We start from the raw sequence: 24,866 nt of genomic DNA, 5'->3' as shown, positions 1-24,866 counted from the left end.
GGATATTTGCAAAAATGATTGGAATAAAACGTTTTCCCCTTGTGATCAAGAGACCTGATGTTGTCCTCTCAACTGACATATCCTCCCTACTCTGATAGCCATTAAAGAACTTAAATGAGTTAATTGAGCACTCTGCTAATAGTATTAACTGAGGGTAGTCAGATAGCCGTTTGTCTGTCAGCCCTCTGAAGTCTACAGGGAGCCTTAGGGCAGTGGTGCGCAACCTAAAATATGATATGGTGCCTCAACTGCTGCTCCTGACATCACCAAGGGGGCCATACATAATATTCAGTACATGTAATTCTACAGGAAACTGTCAGACTGCAGGTGTGATTGAACAACACACCAGAGACAGATTATAGGAGACTGCTAGAGTATACTGCCCTCACAGTACCTTTATAAAACAAAACTCCCACTTCTGCCTACTGGGGTGAATTGTGGCAGCCATCTTTAAACCTGGCAGGTGCAAAGATGCTTTTTAATATATTGCCGAACCAATGAAAATATATAATGTTGGGGGGTTTTAAGTAATTTTCAGGCCTAAAATGTGGAATATAACATGGGTACAAAAAATGAAAAAAAGGCCTCAGTCATGAAGGGGTTAAATAAACATCATCCCATGGTGGTCCAGTGGAGGATAAATATGATCTGCATCTCTGATTCAGACCATACTGATTGCTCCCTTGTAGTGTCGTTGCTCACGGGCAGGAGCAATTAGTATGGTCTGCATCAGCCAGAGATGCAAATCACACTGATCCTCCACTGAACCACCAGTTAAGATGTGTGTGTGGTTTATTGAAGATGTGTGTGATGTGTGTTTTCTTCTTTTTTTAATGTGTGTGCGCGTTTCATTACGTGTGATGTGTGTGCGGGTTTTATTGAGCGTATAAAATGTTTAAAATGTGTGTTTCCCTAGATTTGCCTAAGCAGTGATGCTGAATGTTTTTTTAAACCCCAGTGCCCAAACTGCAACAGAATACTAAACTTATTTCCAGTGTTGGCACTTTGAGATAAATAAATAGATTTTGCATCGCAGTTTGGGCACCCGGGTTCAAAAACATTTGCCATCACTGATCTAAGGGAACCCTTTTCAATAGCCAAGTACAACCAGATATTTCCACTTTATACGGATGCACTTAAGATTGATATTCCTACTGACTTTCTGCGTTTCTAGGGACTCAATGAACACAGAAATAAGCGTTACTTTCCTGTGATTGTGCAGATATCGGTAGTCAGGAATTCCTATAACACAAGTGTGCATCTATCCACAGGAAAATATCAATTTGGGAGAGTAAGCCTTTAAGCAATGGTCACTAGAACATAAAACACGTCAGAGTGTCACTTTGTAATGAATACATTTAAAGAATGTGCTTACACAGGAAAGCCAAGCACTAAAATGCTACACAAGTTATTAATTTAATACAACACAATATAAAATTAAGTTCTCAGCTATAAGACATTATGGGTGTCTAGCAATGCATCCTAAGAGACCTATACATTTTATTACTCAGCTTGATTAAATGCAGTGAGACCTGTGCACTCCAGTGATAAACATTATATAAAGTGAAGCAGTGGTGGGAAAAGCAGATGATTAGGTAGAGCTTCCTATTTTTACACAGTCACCGGAGACATTGGATTTGAAATACTTCCAGTGACAGATATGCAACAGGGAAGGGGGAATCACAATCCCTCAACCAATTGGCTATAGTTATTACTTATAATCCAGCAAGTGGCAATGAATGACACACTCCGTTTTATCATACTGAATCTGTCATGCTAATGGATCTTCAGAAGCCTTGCATTTTCAAATTAACTTGTCCACAGGCAGCTATGATTATTCCCATTTCCAAATCAAGCCTAACTGCAATACCATTAACTGCAACCTAATAGAAAATTTGCTTTTTAGTCGACAAAACCATCTGTAGGAAGAGGTTTGAAGAATGAATGAAACCTTGATCCTCTGTCCTTTGGGAATAATTGACTTCAAGGACAAAGAATACACAAATTCTCAGGCTGGCACTGCCACCTGTCAGTGTCCAAAGGGGCAAAGTGTCTATTTTTGACCACTGTACAGAGGAAATTCAATAAATTAACATTTCAATCACTTCTGCTGTGACATTATAAAACACAAGTACTTAAAGGTCACTTAAGGTAATATTTCCAAAAATAAAAATTATGAACGTAAAACAAGTGTTTAAAGAAAAAATACAAGTTGACACATTCTTCCCTGTACCTTTTACAACTCAGGCTATTTCAAATTTAAAAAACACATTTGTGCTGGATGTTAAGACGTTTTCGTTCAATTTTTTTAAGACAGCAGACTGTGACGTGTAATTAAACATTATTGTTCTACAATCTTTTAAAATAGCATATCTAAAGAACAGTATTGTAAAAAATGGTTTCATATTGGTTCTACAAAAATAAATTAAAAAAGAAGTTATTTTGTTTGCATCAACGCAAAAAAAAAGTGAATTTTAAAACAATAAAACATTTTGCAAGTTAACGCAAAGCCCTAAGCATCAGCAGTTGGGCTTCAAAGTGTGTCCAAGATCAGAAATGATCAAATCATCAGCTGTTATAAATGAAAAGATGCTAGAGTGATCCGTGTATTGAGACAATTATGACACTTCAGAAACTTAAATATTTAAAAAAATTAAAAAAAATGTTAAAGGTTTGAATGGTTCCATTACATTCAGGCAATTATATGCATAAATAATAAGACTCCATAAGATAAGACATTAGAAAACATTAATATTTATGTAGGATGATTAGCCATTTTAAATGCCTACCACTGATTTAAATTGCACATTTAGCATTCAAATATACAATAAATTAAGCTTCAATCCAGTTTTATTTTTTCACCCTGATAGCTCGGAAAAAGAAGAACAAGCAGAGATGCTTTTTAATTACCGAAGTCAGCTGTAAAAATAATGTTGCATAATAAAATTAAAAAATAAGTTTTAAATTCAAAAGGCAGGCTGTTTGAAAAATGCAAACACACCAAAAACAAAGCCACTCATGCTAGAATGGTCTTTTTATCTGATATATATATATATTTAAAAAAATATATATTTTTGAAATGCATAGTTTAGACCCTCAAGCCCTACCTTTTCTTTCAGAACGCTTCTTCCGTCTCCTCTTAAAACGACGCCTCATGAGGCTGAAAAGGTTTTCCATGTTAACAGTACCAGCCAGAACAGATGCCATGGCAAGCTGAAGGTCAGAGTACTATAACTGACAGCCCGGTTAACTGGGTAACGCTGCCTCTTTATAGGAAGCACCAGAGCAGAGCAAGCAGTTAACCCTCTATTAACATGCCAAGCAGCACACATGCCCTCTTTTAAAAGAGGTCTCAGTCTTCCTATTCCAGTTACCAAACTGCAAAATGTGCTGGAAACTGAAATTCATTGCTATTAGCCACAAGAGGCACATGTGACACTTATCGTTCCTGTGCAATCATTCAAGTCCAAAACATTCACAGGAAAGATTAAGAAAAAATACTGCCTGCAATTCTCAGATGTCTGACACGACGCATGGTGGGGAGATATAAAGCCAGAGCATTTCACAACATTTCACCCAGATCATGTTATTTCTCTACTGTGCTCTACACCACCTTACGCTTCGTGCTAATTTTTCACTTGGGAATGTAGGCTAAAGAAAAGAAAAACCTTACTATACTCGTTCTAAAACCTGGATACATTAAACGTTTTCCAATATCTGCTTGTGCCACGGCTCTGCAAACACTCAAACAGCCTAAGTACATCAGGGTGAGAGAATAAGTTGATTAGGATCTAAAAGAAATACCAAAAACTCCAAGGCACATGTATTCCCAATGCATTTTAACACAAGCTAATGCAGGTACAGACATTTGTCTTTTCTCGTTCACATTAATGTGGTGCATTGACAAAGGATGACCAAAAAAAAATATAAATGTAAAATTGAATAATAGAAAATCTTTTACTGCCCTCTTCAGAAGGTTAGGACACTGGTAAACAAAAAACTTACAGCAAGCTCCTTGTATAACCCCCACCTCTCCACAGCGGATGGTATTCTGCATTGTGCTGTATAATGTACTATTGCTGGGTTTTGGAGTCCTCTTTAGCTCGTGCCATTCTGCATTCATTGCTGTATCATTTTTTTCACTTTTCATTTCACTATATTGTTACCCACACTTTTTTTTTCTTTTTTACTTCCCCCGCTTCAAGCTTGCTCCTGTGATGGACTGCAATCTCAATACAAACTAGAAGTCCCATCACTGGAGCCATTTTTTAACATGTATTTTATTTTTTATCCGATAAATCGGCTAACTAATCGATTTTGAAAATAATCGTTAGCTGCAGCTCTAGTTCTTAGGTCTTTCCCTTAAGAGAACACCACACCTCAGTCCCACCGGGCTGCTAGACCAGTCCTACATACTCTTCTCCCCTGGTCTCTGTGTGTCTAAGTATCTCTGATGTCATCTTTTGCAGGTCCATCGATTTGCTTGAGACTTGAGGATGCTGAGCCAAAGCGGAGGGGGGAAACTGGTAAGCGCTGACTGAGGATCAGGTGAGTAAATCTGCTATATTTGATTCCCCTAAGCAAAATGAGCACTTGGAGACAAGGTCACAACAGGAGTGTGCCCCGGCTCTGGACCTAGAAATGGCTCTGTGGCTAACTGACACAGTAAGCAAGGATCCTGAAAGTGCCACAATACAATGGGTAGTCTTCAAAAGTGACCTTCTAGGGTTTCTCCACTACCAGAGACTTATTCACAAAAGGATTCATCAGAGGCTAGATTACACGGATGGTTGTGCCACTGCTACAAAGCTGGATAAAGCTCTGCATCTTACTGACACAGTACCAAAAAGGACTGGAAAGCACCACAATGCAAATGTTCATAAAGATGACATTTCAATCTAACTTTGCCCTATCCAATGGCATACTGCAGGTGTGTCTTCAGAGACTGGGCCACACCAGAGGCAGTGCCCTGGCTCTGGACTTGGAAAGTGTTTTGCAGCTAACAGTACATAAAAGGTCTGGAAAGTGCCATAAGTGGAGCCCAGTGCCCAAAGGTCACATTCCAGGCTAGTCCCACAACATTTGGTCCAGCAGGGTCCAGGCACAGCCTCTAGAACTATTGCTGAGGATATGCAGATCTGTAGAGCTGCTGTATAGATACCAGCTCAAGCATATTAGACACCTTAATTGAAGATAAGAACATCTATACACTAACAAGAATGTTAACAGCAAAGAAAACAGTAAAAATATAGATAGAAACGCATCCAACCTCCTACGACACTAGCATGACAGTTGGAAGTGGGGTTATATAAGGGACTGGCTTAACATTTTTTTTGCCAGTATAATTAACCTCCCTGGCGGTCTGATTATTATTATTATTATTATTATTATTATTATTATTATTTTTTCCTTTTAAAATTCCGGCCGGTTCCGCCCACCCTGCGACATGGACGCTCGCAAGGGACGGAACTCGGAAGGACACAGCGGGGATCGTGGACAAGGTAAGAGACGCTACGCTGTAATCCCAAGTGTGGCTCCGGGTTACCGCTTATGGTACTGAAAATTAACCCAGAGCCACACTCGAGAATACCGCCAGGGAGGTTAATTGATCTAAGATTATGTACTATTCCTCTGCAACGCAATGGATGGCTAAATAAAAAAAAAAAGAAGGTTCATGTTTTTGTGTTTTCTAATCCAGAAAAAAAAGTGATATGCACAAAAGTATATCCATCATATATTTAGGTTATCAACAAAATCCACATCAACCAAAATATAAATTAAACTTTCACAGAACAAATTGTGTGCCTTGAACACCATCTACAAAGCTAGGGTAACAAAGAAAATATTTTACATTATATGAACTCAAGTAATTTTCTGTTTTAACTCATTGTTTCTATTTTTATTTAGAAATTTTCAAACACCCAACAAAAAAGGGTGATATACTAAACATGCCACAGTAAGGGGTGTATGGGGGCAGAGCCAACAGTAACCACCAAAGGACATATAGCATCAACAGGAAAAAGGAGGCAAACCTCTTATTGGCACCTAAAGCTTCACAAATATCACTTGGCATAATTACAGCTGGAATGAATATATGGGAACAAAAACATTTTATCCCAAGCAAACACACAGGTCAGGCAAGCAAATATCCAACAGCCCTCACAATTTAAAGGCAAACAAATATACATTGAGTGGCCAGATTATGACCATCCCATCAGTACTTCGTTGGGCCACCTTTTGCCTTCAATACTGCGGCGATTCTTCTTGGCATTGACTCCACGAGATGTTAAAAGGTGATGCGAGGAATCTGACACCATGCCTGATGAATAGCACTGTCCAGTTCTGTGAGATTTGATGGTTGTGGAACCAACTGCCTGATGGCTCTTTCAACTTCGTCCCACAAATGCTCAATTGGATTGAGATCTGGTGATTGTGGGGGCCACCTAAGCAAGGTGAAGTCTCCATCATGTTCTTGAAACCACTCGTGCACAATACGAGCACCGCAGCATGGCGCATTGTCTTGTTGGAAGAAGCCATCTCCATTGGGATACGCCATCAACATGATAGGGTGAACTTGATCAGCAACGATACTTTGGTATGTTGTGCTATTCAGACGTTCCACATGAATTAAAGGGCCCAAATCATGCCCCAAACCATAACACTGCCCCCCACCAGCTTGAAGGGTTGTACTCATGCATGTGGGGTGCATGCTTTCATGCCGTTCCCGCCAAATTCTCACTCTGCCATCTGCATGATGCAACTGGAAACGTGATTCATCGGACCACATGCCTTTTGTCCAATGCTCGACTGTCCAATCCTTGTGTTCCTGTGCGAATTGGAGACGTTTTATCTTGTTAACTGCATACAGCAAAGGTGTTGGAACAGGCCTTTGGCTTCCATATCCCATATGATGCAGTGTGCGGCGAACAGTGCGTTCAGAGATCATTTGAGAGGATCCCTGATTAATATCGGCAGTAATTTGATGCACTGTTGCCCTTCTGTTGTCTTGTACCAGTCTTGCCACTCTCCGTTCTGCCCTAACATTGACTAGTCGCTGACTGCCACAATTCACACGCTCAGACCCAGATTTTCGGCTGACAGTCCAGTCTTTAAACACTTTAACAACAGCTGCTCTTGAACATTTAACGAATTCTGCTGTTTTGCTGATACTCGCTCCATGGCTCCGAGCGCCAACAATCATCCCACGTTCAAAGGCTGTTAAATTGCGTTGTTTAAACATATCTTCAGAAAAAAAAAAATCACTTCTGTCGTGGTAAACAACCTGCTTCCCCATTTATAATGGTCTGGCCCTCTAGCAACTTCAGCGCAAAATTATAGCTAATTTGCCTACAAACGTCAGGTGGTCATAATAATGTTGCTATTTAAATCGGAGTTGCAAATTAGCATGGTACCATTAGTGACAATCTACAAGTCTACCCCTTTAACACTCAATAGAATATCCATACAGAAGCAAACAAAAACTATACTGAAACCAGTGTTAAGACAACAACCTCGATGGACACAACTTCGCTGCCTCAAAAAAAATAAACTCTTCAGGAATACATAAGCCCTTGAAGAGTTGAAAAATTCAAGCTTATGTTTAAAGTGGCATATCAGGATGAAAATAAAGTGGTGACAGACTTGACTATTAAAAGGTTACATTTGTACAATTGGTCATACAGAAAACCAGGGAATGGAGAATTGGTCAGAGCTCCGCACCCACCTAATATTTCACAAAGGATCATACACGTGTAGGCAGTTGGTGCTCATTGGGTGGACCATGGAAGTACATACACTGCAAACTGGGTGGCCCTGGGTGCGCCTGCTAAAATCCTCATCTAGGTTAATTAAAAGGATGAGAGGGTCAAAGCTGCTACTTTGCCTAGGGACCCATTCTGACTTAATTATTCTCTGGGGATAAGCATTATATAATCAGTTTACCACCAAGCAACTGGAAGATTTATACAGACACAGCCAATAGAGGACTATGTTAAAATTTCAAAAGTGTTATTAACCCCTTCATGACAGCTAGTTTTTTAGTTTCTGTAAATGACTGACACACTTTTTACATTTTTGCTGTGTGATCCTTCCACAGCAGCAAGTTTTGATTATTATTATTTTTAGAATGTTTTAATAATAATTATAGTATACAAATATATTTACATATAAAAGTTTTATTTTCCTAATTTTTTGTACACTTTTTTTTTTTTTACACTTTGTAAAAAAAATAAGTGTAAAACTGACATTTTTTTGTCAGTTTATATCAAGCAATCACTATGACTGCTTAATAGATTAACTTTTTAAAATTTTTTTAGTTATTATCAGGCTGCTCCAAGCTTAGGAACAGCTAATAATAACTTTAGAGACTGATCCTGACAGCATGTCAGAATCAGATCTCACTAAAGGTCTTTGATCGTTCCTAGACGATCAAAACTGATACATTTCACTCAAGAGATACATTTTGAATCTAGTGGTTGAAATGTATCATTTAACATCGGGCCAGGCTCTCCAGCTGTCAAAACGAATAGCAGAGAGGTGAGTCACTGCTACCTCTCTGCTATCTTCAGCTGTCAGATACGGGATCGCTATTTAGCGAACCCGTATCTGAATGTAAAGGCTTCATTCTTTCATTAATGAAAGAAAGAAGCTTTTAAAAAAGCTTAACTATTTCATTAATGAATGTCTCAATAGTGAGGCATTAATTAATGACTGGAACTGCTGAGAATCAGCAGTTACCAGCATTACAGAGGCTAATATAACTCGGCACGTACAGTGTACGTGGCCAGTCATATAGCCACTTTGTGACGGGACGTACACTGTACGTCTCCCGTCACGAAGGGGTTAAATAGTTGAGTATCTAATCTATAACTGTGGGACAGATCCCAACACTGAAAGCAAACCTGTTCTAAAAACACAAAGTCCAATTACTGACCTTCTGAAAATTCTGGTTGCCTGTCAGTCTTGTTGACCGACTTTTTTCAATTCTTTGAATCAAAGAAGCAGGGCAAGCATGCAGATCAGCAATTTTCACTGAACCTCCAGAGCTGCATGACTGTTTAGGATCACTAAATTAGTACATATTGAAGCCAGAAAAATCAGTAAAAAGGAAAATTATGAATAGCAGCCGCCATTTATCACAGGTTTACTGTAAGTGCACTAAAAGGTGATGGAGATATTATTGGTTGTAGAGGGTTTCGGCACTAACAGAGGTCATCCCTGGGAATGCTACTTTGGTTACAAATTTCTATAGCCTTGTGGAGTAAGCAATGAGACTTATTGTGGAGTACAGCATGCTTAAACAGGAAATCACAGCATTATCTTCTATGTGCTACCGTAAATGCTGGTATGATCTTTCAATGGCCAATGTCCAGCCAGTGTTAAGTTATTGAAGTGTTACAGGCGAACTTCACCATATGTAAGGCCAGTGTGATTTTATGCTGTGAGGATCTATTCCTTAGTTTAAAAATAAAAACACGTTTTAAAATGATGTTGCTAGGCTGCTCACCTTTGTTGGGCTTCCCATGGAGTGTCCTGCGGATTCTGTCACGTTCAAACCTGGGTTGTGCCATGTCTGAAATTAAATGGTGGAAACGGCTATGAAAATACATAGGCAGATCTCACAGGTCTTCTGCATCTTTTCCTCATGTACAGCTTTTATTAGTTTAATTTGCAATGTAAGGGATTCTTAAAGGTTAAAACAATTTCCTTAAGAAAAATCTCATTGACATGGGTCTATTACATAGTCATCTACTGTTGAAATGTATTCAGATTTAAATTTTAATTTTTCCCAAAAAAGGTCATGCAGACCATGTGATCTAGGAGATCTTTGTTGCAACAGAGCAAAGAATGTAAAGCAAATATCTCTGAAGACAGAGCTCCATGGCAGGTAGAAAAAAAAAAAAGTACGCCCCCTTCCACAACAACTGAAAGAATCACTGTACAAATCACCCATGGTTCATTAATTCTTGATAAACCATAGGCAGCAATAAGAACATCTAGGGGCTTATAAACTGTGCACCTGTCGCGCATGTCCTCTTGGTATGCCAATCATCAGCAATCCCTGCATCTAGAAATGAGTTATTGAAGTGCAGATCGCTGAACGGAAGTTTGTCGACCTCCTCCCCAGCTCCCCGCGGACACAAAGATCGCCGGTCCCGGGCCCGTAGGAGGGGCAACGGAGCCCGGGAAGCACGGCGGGGGTGTCCGGCGGGGGGGTGCGGCCCCTTCTTCGGGACGCAGAAGCGATCTGGCGACAGGTAAGTCGCCAGGATCGCTTCTGTTGTAAAGCCGACAGTCGGCTCTACAAGTTTAAACAGACTCCCGGCGGCAAAAGTCGCCGGGAGTCTGTAAACAGCCCCGATGCTGACGACGTAGGGGTTAAGCGGGTCATGTGCTGCAGTCATAAAAAATACCCGGTAATCCTGCCTAGAGGAAACAACCCCTGCCTGTTTGTTACTATCCAAGCTAAGCATGGAACGCCATCAGTCCTAGAAAGGTCAGTTTACATCTCTTCTCAACTAGGGAGCTGCACGATGCAGTGGCAACACACATCATTTGCCTGTATTCCAGAAGTCTGATTACAGCTGCCATGCTCCCATCTGTCCAGCCCTGCAAAGTTGGTCTGACAGCGGTCCCTGGCCACCAAGCATCTTCTGCAGACCACGCCATCCAAGTTACAGAAGAGCAGAGATTTGCTCCTTATATCTGCCAGGAATTCAGCTTTGAACTTCCTGCCACTTCTGTTTGGAGTGAAATGGTCTCTGTCTAGGGACTTTACAGATTTGGCTTAGTTGGTTGCCCAGGTTTTTAGAAACAGATGTCACATATCTGAAATAAAAAAGCCAGTCTGATTTGCGTCTATCGGAGTCACTAATAAGTTTGATAAATATCCCCCATTGTAGGTCAGTAGTTACAACAGTCCCTTGATACAATCCCATGTTTTTACTGGACTAGATCTCCCTCTCTATATACATCTATAGATGTATATCTATCTAGTCAAAATAACCCGTTGAATTAATGTTCTTAAAATTGTAGACAAATATGTTGGATAAGCACTCAGACATCCACTTACACCTTCATAGAGCCCAAATAAAACACTTCTGTCCGACTTGTTAGCATCTTCTGAAAAGACTAAACTACATCTTTGATGTTGTAATAAAGGACCATTTGGACATTCCAAGCCCTTGTATGGAAACATGTTCATAATGTTCCAAGTATGGGTTTTAGCAGGCAGATAATACCATAAAGCGGAATGTGCACTAAAAACGAGCACTTTATAAATCACATAACCAAGAGCAAAAACAGTTCTGCAGCCCATTAGATGCTTCAATCTCTTTTTTTAAACACAAAATCACTGCATACCGAAATGCTTTAAAAAGCGTCTTACTCAACCAAACATGTATTTGGTGAACAGTCTGCACATCAGCACGACCAAACAGAACTGTGACAAACAATACTGCAGCACCATCTACTGGTCATTTCCCAAAAGTACTTTTACATTGCCCATTGTCCATTTGATTTGAACATTACAGGAAAAAAAAAAAAAGCACAAAATGAACATCCATTTTTTTCATTAACTGGCTAATTAAAAAAACACATCAAACTTACTCAATGCAGGATAATACAAAGAGATGGTTGCAGCTGGCTTATGCTAAATCTGCAACTTTAGTCTTGATCAATTACTATAGTGTAGGCTTGCTTATAAAAGATGCCACTTTATTTAGCTTTATGTACTTTATAACAAACACATCACCTCAAATATCCGAGTTTAGAGGTCACCTGAAGTCCATTAACTGCTGCCCTCACCACAGTTATCATGAGTATGTAAAGTCTGAATTTAAGGGATTTCTGACCAAGGTGTTGAGTAGACAAAATAAGAAAAGGGAACAAATATATAAAACTCTCATATGTAAGCCTGCACAATTAAAATAAAATTCGAATATTTTTACATTTTTGTGCAGCCCAATTTTGACTTGTGTTATTGAAAGTCTTAGCCATTGACTGTCCCCCCAACCTCAATCACTCATTCCACTCACGAGGAAAGCACACTCCATCATGAAACCAACCTACGTAACAGTAACACCACAAATACTAATCTTAGGACAGTCATCTGTAGAATGGCCCCTTATCAAACACAGGACCACAGATAAATCAGGATTGTGTGATATATAAAATATCAGCTTTAAAGGCTAATAAAAAACAAAGAGGTCTCAGCGATTTCAGATCCAATCTGAACTTAGGATGGCAAACACGCACCCTATGTTACCCGGCAAAGATAGCAAAGGAGAAAATTACACACAAAAAAAAAAATCACATTAAAATCAGATGAGGGTCTCAAAATACTCCAATACTCCCATGCTAACGGGTTCAGCTTTAATGGAGAACCATAAGCAAAATAAGGAATTGGAAAAGACAGGTTTGCAGAATTAAAGGCAAAGTTTACCTTCGAGACCATGTTTCATGTTACACCAATATTCAGGATGTAACATGAAACCTGGTCACATTGAAACCTAGCTGGAAAAAAAGTGAGTGAGCAAAGTTTAGTGGCAGTTGGATTTATATCATGATCAAACAATGAATACCTTAATAAGGGGGCGTCAGTAAAGAGTAACTAGAGAAGCCAAGCATAGAAATTATACAAGGAAAAGGAAACTGCTCCAAGGAGGTTGATAGAGAACTGCAATCTGAAATGAGAAAGTAAATAGATGTGCATGGAGCTATTAAGAGGGGAAGATACAGGAATTAGGAAAAAAAAAAAAAAAAGAAGAAGGAGACCATGGCCAGATGGAAAAACCCTTGCCAAACAAGGGCTGAAACCAACTAAATCGATTAATCGATATATTATGAGAATAGTTGTCAACTATTCTGATAATTGATTAGTTGGTTGGATCCCCTAGCTCTCTTCTCCACACTGGGAGGAGGGCACAGCAAGCAGTGAGTGAGTGCAATAGCCAGCCTGCTATTGCAATTTGAAATGGTCAATAGCAGGCTGGCTATTGCACCAGCCCACTACCTGCTGCATTTACATTTCAGCTGCCGTCTGCGGAATCTTGCTACTGGCAGCTGTTATTCCCAGGCTGAAGCTATTCTAGCATCATGTGCTTACAATACAATTATTATAAATATATACCGTATTTTGCACTCTATAAAAAGGTGCTCCGGTCCATAGAACGCAGGCATTCTGTGACGACGTTCTTAGTCTGCTCAAGGGGCTCTATGGTGAGCTCATATGCCATGCCACGGTCCCCCAGAGGAGCGGGGGACCCAAAAAACCACGGCAAGGGGCGGACACAATCGACGCTGCTCGATTTAATAAAAGTGATCTAATTAGATCACTTGTATTAAACGAGCAGCGGCTACCACTGTACATTCAGCTCTGCTTATCAGTATAGGTGGGGACAGTCATTTGGTTTCAGCCAGCCAAATTTTGCTGCAGGAGGTGCGTTGCAATGCCATTCATTTTTTTTTCAATAGATCTTTATTGGATTTTTTAGATTTTATCAAACATAGGGTATTGCAGGTGTATGAAACGTATAAACATCAGAATAATGCACTTTTTGTCATGTACCTTAAAGAAACACTATCCGTATCTCCAAAAAAAAAACAAGGGAGAGGGATAGTAAATAGTAAGAAAAAAGGAAATAAAAATATAGGAGGGGGGGGGAGGTGGACAGGGAGCCAGTCAAGGACATTTGTATAGCACCCAATTAGGTGCAATTATATGAATGAGTAAACATGATGTGATGGTGTATAAGCACAACTATTCACTTATGCCAAAATTTCCAAGAATTACAAACTTTGTCATGGGATCCATTTCTATAGGACATACATTTTTCATATGCACAATGAAGTCGAACAATGGAGATCGTCTGTGATATATTGGCGGAATTCAGGCTTTTCCAGTGGCGTACAATTGTGAGTCTAGCCGCCAATAGTAAGAGGGATACTACGGTTCTACAAATAGGGGGGAATTCCGCCAATCCTATTGATAGCAGGCACAGCGCAGGGTTGGGCAAGGTTAGTATACCAGTTATTAGTGAAATCTGTTCGAAAACTAGTTTCCAGAAGCTCTTAAGGCTCTTACAGGACCAAAGAACATGGTATAGACTGCCTAGTTGGCCACTGTCTCTCCAGCAAGTTGATGGGGGAAGACGGGTACATCTTGTGTAGCCGTAATGGGGTGAAGTACCAATGAAAGGTTATTTTATGGGCTAGTGTCCAAAGATCAACACATTTAGTCGCCTTGTAGGTGGAGTCAAGGGCTTTTATCCACTGTTGTGGTGTGAAAGTGGTATGAAAGTGGTATGAAGTTCCTCCTCTCATCGTTGGAGGGAGCGGAATTTGGTAAACTGTAATTTATCGTGGAGCAGGCCGTAGAATAGGGAGATACCCTTTTTTCCTGAGTTCTGCGTGAAAAAAAAATTCCAGGCAGAGCGAGGGATGGCATATGAAGTAAAAGTAAATTTACGTAATGTGTGAAATTTGGCAGAATAGATATGCGTCCCCTGCTGGTAAATCAAATTCTTTTTGAAGTGCAGAAAACGATTTTCAGCCTTGGGCCTACAAATAGGTCATGGAGGAAGGCAACACCCTTGTATGACCAATCATTCAGTCGGACATCAGGGATTATAATTTCGATGGCTGTAATGGGGGTGTTAATAGCTCGATATGGGTCAGTCTGTTCCGATTTGGCACAGAGAAGGCGCCTTGCTTCCATTGTGGCCTTGGTCATGGGTGACATGCGGGCTGATATTGTTGAGGGGAGTGAGTCGCATATCAGGTAGACATGGGCATTACCACGCGGGAGGAAGGATGCTTCCACCTCGCACCAAAGTTTAGAGTGTTGTGGATTCAGCCAAGCTTTCAATTGGTCTAGTAGTGTAGCATGAAAATAGTCTTTTAAATCTGGGTAACCTAGGCCTCCTACTTTTCTATGTTTTTTTAGTAGTGATAATGAGTATCTCGTTTTTTTCCCTTTCCAGATAAATCTGCTCACAATACTATGTAATTTTTGAAATAATTGTTGGGGATAGGTACCGGCAGAGTTCTAAACAAATACAATATTTGAGGAAGGGCTATCATTTTATTCTCGCATACCAGGTCAGAGTATCCTTGTGAAGGCTGTTTAGCAGGTGATCTAGAAAGGGCACATAGTTATGATCATATATCGTGGAGACTGAGTTTGTCAGTGTTACACCCAGATATGGAATGCCTGTAGAGTTCCACTGGAATGGAAATTGTGATTGTAAAACCATTCTACTGGCCGTTGATATTCCCAAGCCCAATATCTGGGATTTTGAATTATTAGTTTTATAGTATGAAATTGCACTGAATGATTCTAAAACGTCGATACCGCGGCCAGGGAAGTTTCAGGGTTGGACAAAAAGTAGCAAAATGTTATCTGCAAATAGACCAATCTTGTGTAGGTTCTGTTTAAAATGGAATCCCGAGATCTGCATATGGGTTCTAATGGTTTCTGCTAGGGGTTCTATAGTAAGATTAAAAATTAGTGGAGAGAGAGGGCACCCTTGCCTGGTGCCATCGGTGATAAGAAACGGTTTAGACAAGGCATCCGATGTAAATACTCGAGCCGAAGGCGTTGAGTACAGTGCCATGATAGCGGATATTATCCAGCCTGAAAAGCCGAATTTGCGGAGGACATGTTGCATGTAGCCCCAATGCACCCTGTCAAACGCCTTTTCTGCGTCTAGAGCAAGGAGCAGAGAGGGTGCCTTGGAGCTATGAGCATGGTGGATAATATTAAGGACGCGGCGGGTGGCGTCAGGTGCCCCTCTCCCCTTAACAAATCCTGACTGATCCAGGGAGGGGAGACTAATAGCAGGTTAGTCTATTTGCTAGTATTTTTGCGTATAGTTTTAAATCGGTGTTAAGAAGCGAGATAGGGCGAACATTTTGCGGCTAAACAGGGTCCTTCTCCGGCTTTGGTATCATCACAATGGTAGCTGCCAACATTTCAGGGGGAAAAGCAGAGGTGGAGGCCTTATCATATACCTGCGTTAAGTGGGGGGATCAATACATGTGCAAAACATAGATAGTATTCACTAGTGAAGCCGTCAGGCCCCAGAGGCCTCCTTTATTGGAGGGTAAAGACGTGATAGTACGTTGTATTTCTTGTGGGGTTATAGGCGCATTAAGATCGTGTAGGTGCACCTCGGATAGATTGGGAAGGTTAATTTTGTTGAGGAATTCGAGAATGTCAGTTTCCGAGGGTTGAGGAGTTGACTGATGTCGGCTCTACAAGTTTAAACAGACTCCCGGCTGCAAAATTCGCCGGGAGTCTGTTTAAACAGCCCCGATGCTGGCGACGTACACTGTACGTCGTCAGTCACGAAGGGGTTAAGGTTATAAAGATTACTGTAGTATGAGCTAAATGCATCAGCTATCTCTTGGGGATGCCATAGCCTATCCTTATGTCCTGTAGGGATTATATAGGGGGTTTTGGTGCGCCCTCTGAGATTTAAGGCGATTCGCCAATAACTTCCCTGCTCTATTGCCATTAGAGTAGAAGTTAGCTTTGTATCTAAAAAGTTGTTTATCATGTTCTTCTAAAAGAAATAATCTAAGGTCTGCTCTCAGTTTGGTTACGGCTGTGGAGGTAGCGAAGGTGGGGTGCGTTTTGTTTTGGGAATCTAAAGTGTGGATTTGGGAGAGCAGGTGTGTGAGTTGGCGAGACCTCTGCTTCTTTGTTCGCGCCCCTATTTGCATCAGTACGCCCCGAATGAACGCCTTGGTGGATAATATTAAGGACGCGGTTTGGTTTGTGAGTGTGCCATGATGCCTTTCTACTGTTCTACTGATTTAAATTGGGACACAAAGGATTGCATGTCACTGGTTAGAGAGCTCCTTAATGATATTAACATATCCCGGAGATGTTAATATTCGAATATGAAAATTAGTTGCAGCCTTATGCCAAACATCACAGCCGTAGTTCTTTGCAGAGTCTTGGGGTATAGCTGAAATGCTCATCTCATAGGAGACAGTAATATGTGAGAACAGGCAGAAGAGTCTGTGAAAGTCAGCCATGATTCAGGGAAACAGAGTTCTGCATTTCACAAGTAACTGAACCAGGAAGCGTAGGTTAAAGGGTTGTGTTAATGTATGCAGAAGTCTGTGCCAAAATGTATTAGCCTGTAAAGTCCTGCATATACTGATGTGAATGGCTCAGTGCCCTCTCTATACTGGAAAAGTTAAGAAGCAATCCATTTCCAAAAAGGATGTTAAAGAAACTGCTGTTACTGTTCTTCCCACAAGAGGGCCCCATCTACTTAAAAATCAATGCATAACAAAAGGTGGCTGTTTACAGCTAGCGCAAAAAAGGTATGTACTGCACCCACTGAAACTATGGATTTCGGCTTGGTATTGCATAGGGCCTGTGGTATGCATGAGTCCTAAGTGTAAATACCACTTACGTTTCCATTATGTGCTTACATTACATTTTACATAGAAGTAAAGCACATTGATCCTTCAAGGCATATTTTCTTATTATCTACCAGTGAAGTCTGGATATGACTTAAGCAGAGTTGGAGAAAAAAATACTAACCCCAGGTATATTTAAAATCCGTAAGATTAGGTCATTTTAATAGCTTTATATGGCTTTTTGTTACATCTCTGCTGCATATCAAAGTATTAACCACCATCAACCGCAACCTAGAGAGAAACCACATGAATAAATTCACCTTCAAGGAACCACAAAGACTACAGCCTGATAATTACCATTCATTAGCAATTGTAATCATCTTTGATCTCATATAGATTCCAAATACACTGAAAATACAATATTTAGCTTTACAAGGATGAAACCTGATGAAATCCCCCATCATGTGGTACAAATGATTAACCTGCACAGCGTGGCTTTTATCAACAGTTCCCAACTTTACCAGAAACAGGCACTTCACATCTGGTACATTGATCACTCAAATTCAATGGTGCTTTAGAGGCACAACGGTCTACAAAATGTTAAACTTCAGTCCAGCACAGGGTGAGTGTCCTTTTCCTATAGTGTAAAAGGACCTGCTGAGATTACCTATCAGATACAGCACCGTTTCCAAACACTAATGCGTCTGACAGCAATTGGCACTTTGATAATTCACTAAAATTTATTTTCGTGTTAGTGTAGTCTAAGATCCCAGAGGACACTCTTTACAGGGTCTCAATTCTGCCAAAAGCAAGCCACACTTCCTTTACATAAATTCTTTACTCTCTTCTTGAGATTTACGAAAACCACATAATGCGAGGGCCTACCTAAACAATTGCTTGATTGGATACAATGTGAGTCTCAGACTATATAGTTGTTGGTAGATCTAACGGAGATTGCACAAACGCAACGTACCAAATGTGATAATCTAATTCCCAACCCTGACTAACATCAGATACCAAAACCTTAGTGGCCACCAGAGAATCTCACACTGAGCCATTATTAAGCAGCAGGGGAAGAGCTCTGCTCCAAGTAGGATGAAAGCTTATGCCCCATGTAAGTTCTGCACCCAAGATCCAGGAGTACAAATAAAACAAACATACAAGATGATTTTAAAAATACATTCTCTGTACTTTCAACAGTATTGTTAGTTTGAAAACTAGGTATCATACCACAAACAAAAAATAAACTAAGCAATCCACAACTTCCTGACAGTATGACTTAAAACCAATGAATGCCAGGTTTTACACAATGGTAAAAAGAAACTCTGTCCAATCTAAAGCACCATCAATTTTCACCACTCTTGCACATACTTTTTTGAAAAAGACAAGCACCTCTACCCTCTTACACTGCCAAAACCTAAACCTTGTGCATTCTTCTAAAAAATGACTAATGATGCCCAATGTGGCGGATACCTAAAAAGGTACGGCAAATATCTCCAAACACTTTCAAGAATACATGGAGAGCCTGCAGGTTGTAATGTGCAAATGTCAACACTTTGTTAAAATGGAGAGCTGGTCTGCCTCCTCATGCTAAAGGAATCATTTTTCTGAGTCAGCAAGGCCATCTAAGGTTTATGGGTCAAAAAAGTAAGACCAGCCACGTCTCAACTTCAAAAGAAACAGAATCTCCAAAAGAAAGAGAATCTCCATGTAAGTAAGCCTTGGTTTTAAGGAGTCTGCTCCTGAAGATGTTTTAATGCAGCCAGTTGAGCATGTTTTACCGACAGATGATTATGTTCTTTAAGAGAACTACAGCCCAACCATTTCTGCCCTAGTTGTATTTGTTTTTTTGGTCACAGGTCACATTTAGTAAAAGTCCTTCTGTAAACCTAGCTATATGCGGACAGTGCAAAGCCAGGACAGATCCCGACAATACTGTCGGGATCTACCCTGCTGCCTGATTCTATCTAGGAGGCAGAGACAGCTGTGCCACCGCCTCCCTTGTCCCTTCAGTCAACACTGCAGAAACAGTGGAGGGGGGAATCACTGCGGAGAGAAGTGACAGTCACCGTTCTCTGCAGGGAGATGATCAGGAACTGAGCGATCGGCAGTATGTGATCACCCAGTTCTCGATTAATTGAGCCAACGTGTGACAGCTTCAATGTCACATATCGGCTCTAATTATAGGGATGAGTGCATTTCACTCCTTTAAGGACCCAATCTCACGGTTGATCAGAACCCAAAACACACTAAGGTCTCGTTCACACCTAGGCGTATTGCATATGCGCGACCGTCCCGCGGTTTACTACTTGGCTGTAGCCCAATGGAAACGCGCAACAAAAACGGCCCAAAGTAGTACATGTACCTTTTCAGGCGTGGGCCTTTTTGTAGCGCGTTAGGGACGGGCGGAAATACGCCAAGGTGGGAACGAGACCATTGAATACAATGGGATTTATATTTTTGAGCGTATTGTAGAGCGTTCGTCGAGCGTAGAACGCGCTACAAAGCGTTCAGGTGTGAACGAGGGCTAAGGCTCCGTTCACATTGAGCAAATCGCGCGTTTGTCACGCGATTTGCATTTTGCGCTATATCGCGCAAATGCTTGCATTGAGCAAGCGAGAATCGCGGCAAAATCCGCTCCAAAAAGGGTCCTGCTGTAGCGACACACGACCCGCGACAGCAGGACCCTTTGCCGCATTGAAGAGCAATATAGCGCGGTAAATAGCCGCAATATAGCGGGAATTACCGCGCGATAAATCGCTGAATGTGAACGGGGCCTAAGGCAATGCTACTCCCAACACACATGCCTTGCAGAGCACCACAACGGACTACCATGCACTCTGATGGGCTGCGTTGAAAAAAAAAAAAAAATTGTGCATAGCGTACTTTTTTTGCCCATTCTTGCATGTTGTATGGAAAGTATGCAAGAAAGTATGAATGGGCCATGAATCAACATGTTCCAACTACTGCCTGCCAGTGATACCCATCACTAGCCAGTAATATTTTGAACGGAGCGCCGAGAGCGGGGGCGTGGAGTACTGACAGGTTGTCACCTCCCTCAGCCTCTGTCCTCGGCAACAGTGCCTGCTAGAACTCCTGTGTTGGAGGTGACAGGTTCAATAAAGAGTACCCGTCACGTCCAAATGTTATCACACAGGGGATTGTTAACCCCAGTGTGATAGCAATACAGTTAAGTTTAATAAAAATTAATTAGTTATTAGTATAAAAATTAAAGGCGATAAAGTAAAAATAATAAAACAAGTAAATAAAAATTGAAAAAATTAAAACCAGCCCTGCTGCCCCCATCTGCATGCGGATAAACACGCAGTGTTATCAACCGTGATCGTGTGCAACCGCACGGGTAGGGCTGTATTGCAGCAGCAAAAAGGCACAATCTGCCTGGCATACTGCGGTGCCATTAGAAAATAATGTCGCAGTGGTGTGCTATCCGTGACTGCCCGGTCATTATGCACGAAACCAAGCGGATGGCCACGGAATTGCACACCACCGCCGATCGTGCTGTCAGTGTCATTATTTTCTAATGGCACCCCAGTCGTGCCAGGCAGATTGCGCGTTTACCTGCTGCAATATCGCCCGGGCGATCACACACGATCACGGTAGAAAACACTGCGCGGTGCATGTCGTGAAAATAGGTGCATCTACCTTTTTTTTTTCCAGCGATTGTCACGCAGATGTAACCCCATACATGCAGATGCAACCGCTGTATGCAACCGCACACGATCGCACGTCCTGGGAATCCCCAAGTCTGCAACAACCCTAAGAAGGTTAAATTCACTTTCCCAAGTAATTTGGGAAAATGGAATTACCCGCACAAATCTCCCTCCCACTATACTTACCTTTCGGCAAACGGTCCTTCCCGTCCACCAGTACGGGTGTACTATCTGTACCTGTTCCATGTATTCTGAATTCGCTCGCAAATTGCAAGCACTCATTGGTCAATGCTGTCACCTGACGTCACTGACCAATGAGAAGCGCTACTTAGCACTGCTAAATATGGATTTGGTTCAAATAATTTTTTTTGTATCAGGACAAGTAGATTGTCATGAGGGACAAGTAGATTCGGCCCCCGCTTTAGTCCCTGGACAAGTAGTTTTTTCAAAAATTTCCACACCCCTGTACAGGTTTCACCATTTGGGAAACTCTCATAGCTCATTCTATTGAATGGCTTGTCACATGAAATTAAAGTAAAACGCAAGCCTTAATTGCTTATTTTAATACCATATCACCACAGCATGGGCCCCAGGATCTATAAAATGGAGAATATTCTGGTGTCAGCTTTTACTGATTAAAAAGGCACAGCTAATCAAATTCAATATTTGTTTTCAATCCAAGATTAACAGTTACAAGCTCAGCCTAAAACAAAATGTTTGCAGGAAATCCTGCCTGGTCCACATCTGCTTTCCCCGATTTTAATGTAATTTGTTATTTCTACTGCAGTAGTAGGAAGCAGTCGTCATCATGGCCACTTTCAAACTACCAATCTGAAGCCAATTACTCAAATTTTTATTATTCTAAAGCATCCCTTTAGTCAATGACTCAATGTTTATCTTAAATCCGCCCTACTGCCCAAGTTCAAAAAAATGAATCTAAAAAACACCCTATAGAAGATATAGAATACTTACTTTTCCAGTAGGTGGTGTCTTAAAACCGATGAATGTGTCATATACTGCATGCTGTGGTTTCTTCTGCTAGCCCCTACATTACAGCCAGACACCAATGAAATTATAGAGTGAAGAATGGAGATACCCTAACCTCCTCCGCTACCTCCTCCGCTACTGAATACTCGCCTTTTCTGACGCCAATTTCAACTCCCAGAGCTCTTTTAACTCACTCTGTCAGAGATAACACGGAGCCAAGGACCCATTTTTCTTGCCCCCTGGAGAATGGCTGCTCAGATACTGAGCACTGCGTTATGGGACGAAGAGGAAAAGTAATCCTGTCCCACAGCCAGAAGTACCATGTATTTCCCCAGGCTCCAGCTAGCAAATTGGGTGGTGGGGAAGGTAGATGCCCACAGGGGCAGGTTACAAAGTAAATCTTTCTAGACTTACTAGGTAGGGCAGGAAACAGAAGAGAAGAGTGCAATGGGATACAAGACCAGAAAGTATTAATAGGAGTAGGCTGGAAAATGTAGAATGGGACCTCCCCTGCGAGGGCTGCCGCTACAGGCTGCATGATTAACCAACCACTTCAAAACAGAAATTCTGGTGTTAGTGAATTAGCCAAGCCTCCTTACTTGTGTTTCTCAATGGAATGCCTTCCCAATCACATATCAAACTTATAAAGAATCTAGTGCAGCCGGATTATTGCCCTCACGCAGCTATAAGAAAATGTAAATGGACTGCCATATTTACAGATTTCACCAATAATATAACAATTGAAATAAGGATGGCTGCAATAATGACACCTAAATGAACACAGACATATATAGTATGTGTAAATCTATAAACCATAAGATGCTGTGTGACCTCAAAAGCAGGTAGTGAATGTATGCTAATAAAAGCACAGCACTAGCAAACTGACACTAGTGACCTAGTATAAATATACAGGTGAAACTCGATTAGAATATCGTGCAAAAGTAATTGCAGTAAGTGCTGCAAAAGGGGCCCAAACCAAGTACTGAGTACATATGCATGCTTGTACTTTTCAGAGGTCCGATATTGTTCTATGTACAATCCTTGTTTTATTGATTGCATGTAATCTACTTTTTTGAGGTTGTGGATTTGGGGTTCTTGGGGTTTTCATGAGCTGTAAGCCATAAATCACCACAATTATGACAAATCACGGCTTGAATTATCTTGCTTTGCATGTAATGAGTCTATCTCATATATTAGTTTCACCTTTTAAGTTGCATTAGTGAAATAATGAACTTTGCACGATATTCTAATTATTCGAGTTTCACCTGTACTTTGGTTGTAGCAAGCAATCCACATTGATATGATGGCTTCTCACCACACAGACAGGATGAATGGCATCAGGGGTGCAACTAACGATTATTTTCATAATTAGTTGTCAGATTTTCGATTAATCGTATTAATAAAAAAAAAAAAATTTAAAAACACAAAATAGGAGTGTTACAAAGTTAACATCAGAATAAAAAAAAAAAACTTTATGCACTTTTTGTGCACACTGCAACATACGGCATTGCAGTACCGCATGTTCCAGTGCTGGTGATCAAACTGCGGGCGGGAGCGGCGTTTGGGATGCCATTGAAATTAATGCCACCACAACGCAATCCCAGAGCAGAATTTTCAGGCCGAAACCAAAAATGACGCCTCTCTTTCTCTCTATAGCTCTCCATCTATACATTATAAAAGCCCGGTCCTCAGTTTAAAGGTGGGCCAATATTCATGGGCGAGAATTATCGCACTCACTCCGGCGCACGGGGCGATTTGTCATGTGTAGCACAATCGTCTATTTCTGCGTAGGTGCACCCGACTTAGGTTCCTGTTAGTATGCACGTGTTTGTGGGGTTGGGGACTTTACATTTTTTGTAGCAGGGATTGAAAGGGACACAGACAGCTGCAACCAGCATCAGCGGGGAGGGAAACGGAGGAGCAGAGCGGTGGTGGGTGCGGATTCAACTAATCGATGAGAACCGTTAACGATTCTCATTATCCATTATAATCGATTTAATCAATTAGTTGTTGCAGCCCTAGATGGCATCAGTGTTGAAATGATGACTAGGTGTTTGTGAGCACAACGTGGACCATTTCCTTGTTCTTTTGAGTCTTTCACACCATCACTTTTGTTATTATAACATCAATTTGTTTAGAGCAGTGGTTCTCAACCTGTGTGACCTTAGGATCCACATTTGTCCTTGGTCCTTTAGGTCACGACCCAACTCACACCGCACTAGAATGCACAGCATTGTGCTTACCTGTACACATGATCGAACTGTAGGCAGGAGGCGAGTTTGGGGTGCCAAATGAATGGCAACACAACACACCTCCCACACCAGAATGCGCGGTAGGTGTGACTGTGGTACAGTGAGTTAATTGCACGGGACTGTGCGATTAACACAGTATTAGTGAAAACGGACACTCAAAAACACTGACACACAGACGCATTCTCTCACAAGCATACAAACTCCAATTTTTTTTTATTATTTGTATTTTATTTTATTTTTTCCAAGATCCACCCAGTCTCCCTACCTTACGAGAACTGCAGTGGATCATCAGCCTGGGGTACAGTGTTGGCTGCATTGCGGTCATGGAGCTCCATCCATATGTACACTGCTTGTACAGCGCCCTGTAGAGGTGGCGGGAGCCAGAATACATTATTACTCCAATTCAGGAACTTCTGCAGGGAACTTGAGGGAACTGTAAGCTATGCATGTATGGATGGAGCTTCCTTGTGGCCATACCTCCAGACCACCACACCCCACGTCAAGCTGCCACTCGGAGCCAGGCAGCATATTTTGAATGGCTGCCCAGCGTGAAAACGGACAATGCTGCACTGGGGGGGGG

The 24,866-nt window shown here is 41.2% G+C and overlaps 1 protein-coding gene across 4 annotated transcripts in view; it reads right to left on the bottom strand.

Annotated features, from left to right (window-relative positions):
* ADARB1 (adenosine deaminase, RNA specific B1) overlaps positions 1 to 24,866 on the bottom strand; it is a 67,404-nt gene that overhangs the window by 39,682 nt on the left and 2,856 nt on the right. The window contains exons 1-2 of one of the 4 annotated variants that reach the window (XM_018572897.1): positions 11,074 to 11,078; positions 9,506 to 9,515 (exon numbers count right to left, since the gene is read on the bottom strand). The exons of 1 other annotated variant lie outside the window; for it this stretch is intronic. Coding sequence is in view for 1 of the 3 variants with exons in the window: in XM_018572894.1 (XP_018428396.1) it covers positions 3,108 to 3,207 (100 nt within the window). In the remaining 2 variants the exon portion in view is untranslated. Of the gene's footprint in view, positions 1 to 3,107; positions 3,362 to 9,505; positions 9,561 to 11,073; positions 11,079 to 24,866 lie in introns of those variants that run through there. 2 more of the 4 variants (XM_018572895.1, XM_018572894.1) reach the window with 2 other exon arrangements.

The sequence above is a fragment of the Nanorana parkeri genome, unplaced genomic scaffold, assembly GCF_000935625.1.
Source record: "Nanorana parkeri isolate BGI_ZX_2015 unplaced genomic scaffold, ASM93562v1 scaffold2162, whole genome shotgun sequence".
Lineage (NCBI taxonomy): Eukaryota > Metazoa > Chordata > Amphibia > Anura > Dicroglossidae > Nanorana > Nanorana parkeri.
Note: the sequence above shows the minus strand (reverse complement) of the source record. Positions and strands in the feature narration are given on the sequence as shown.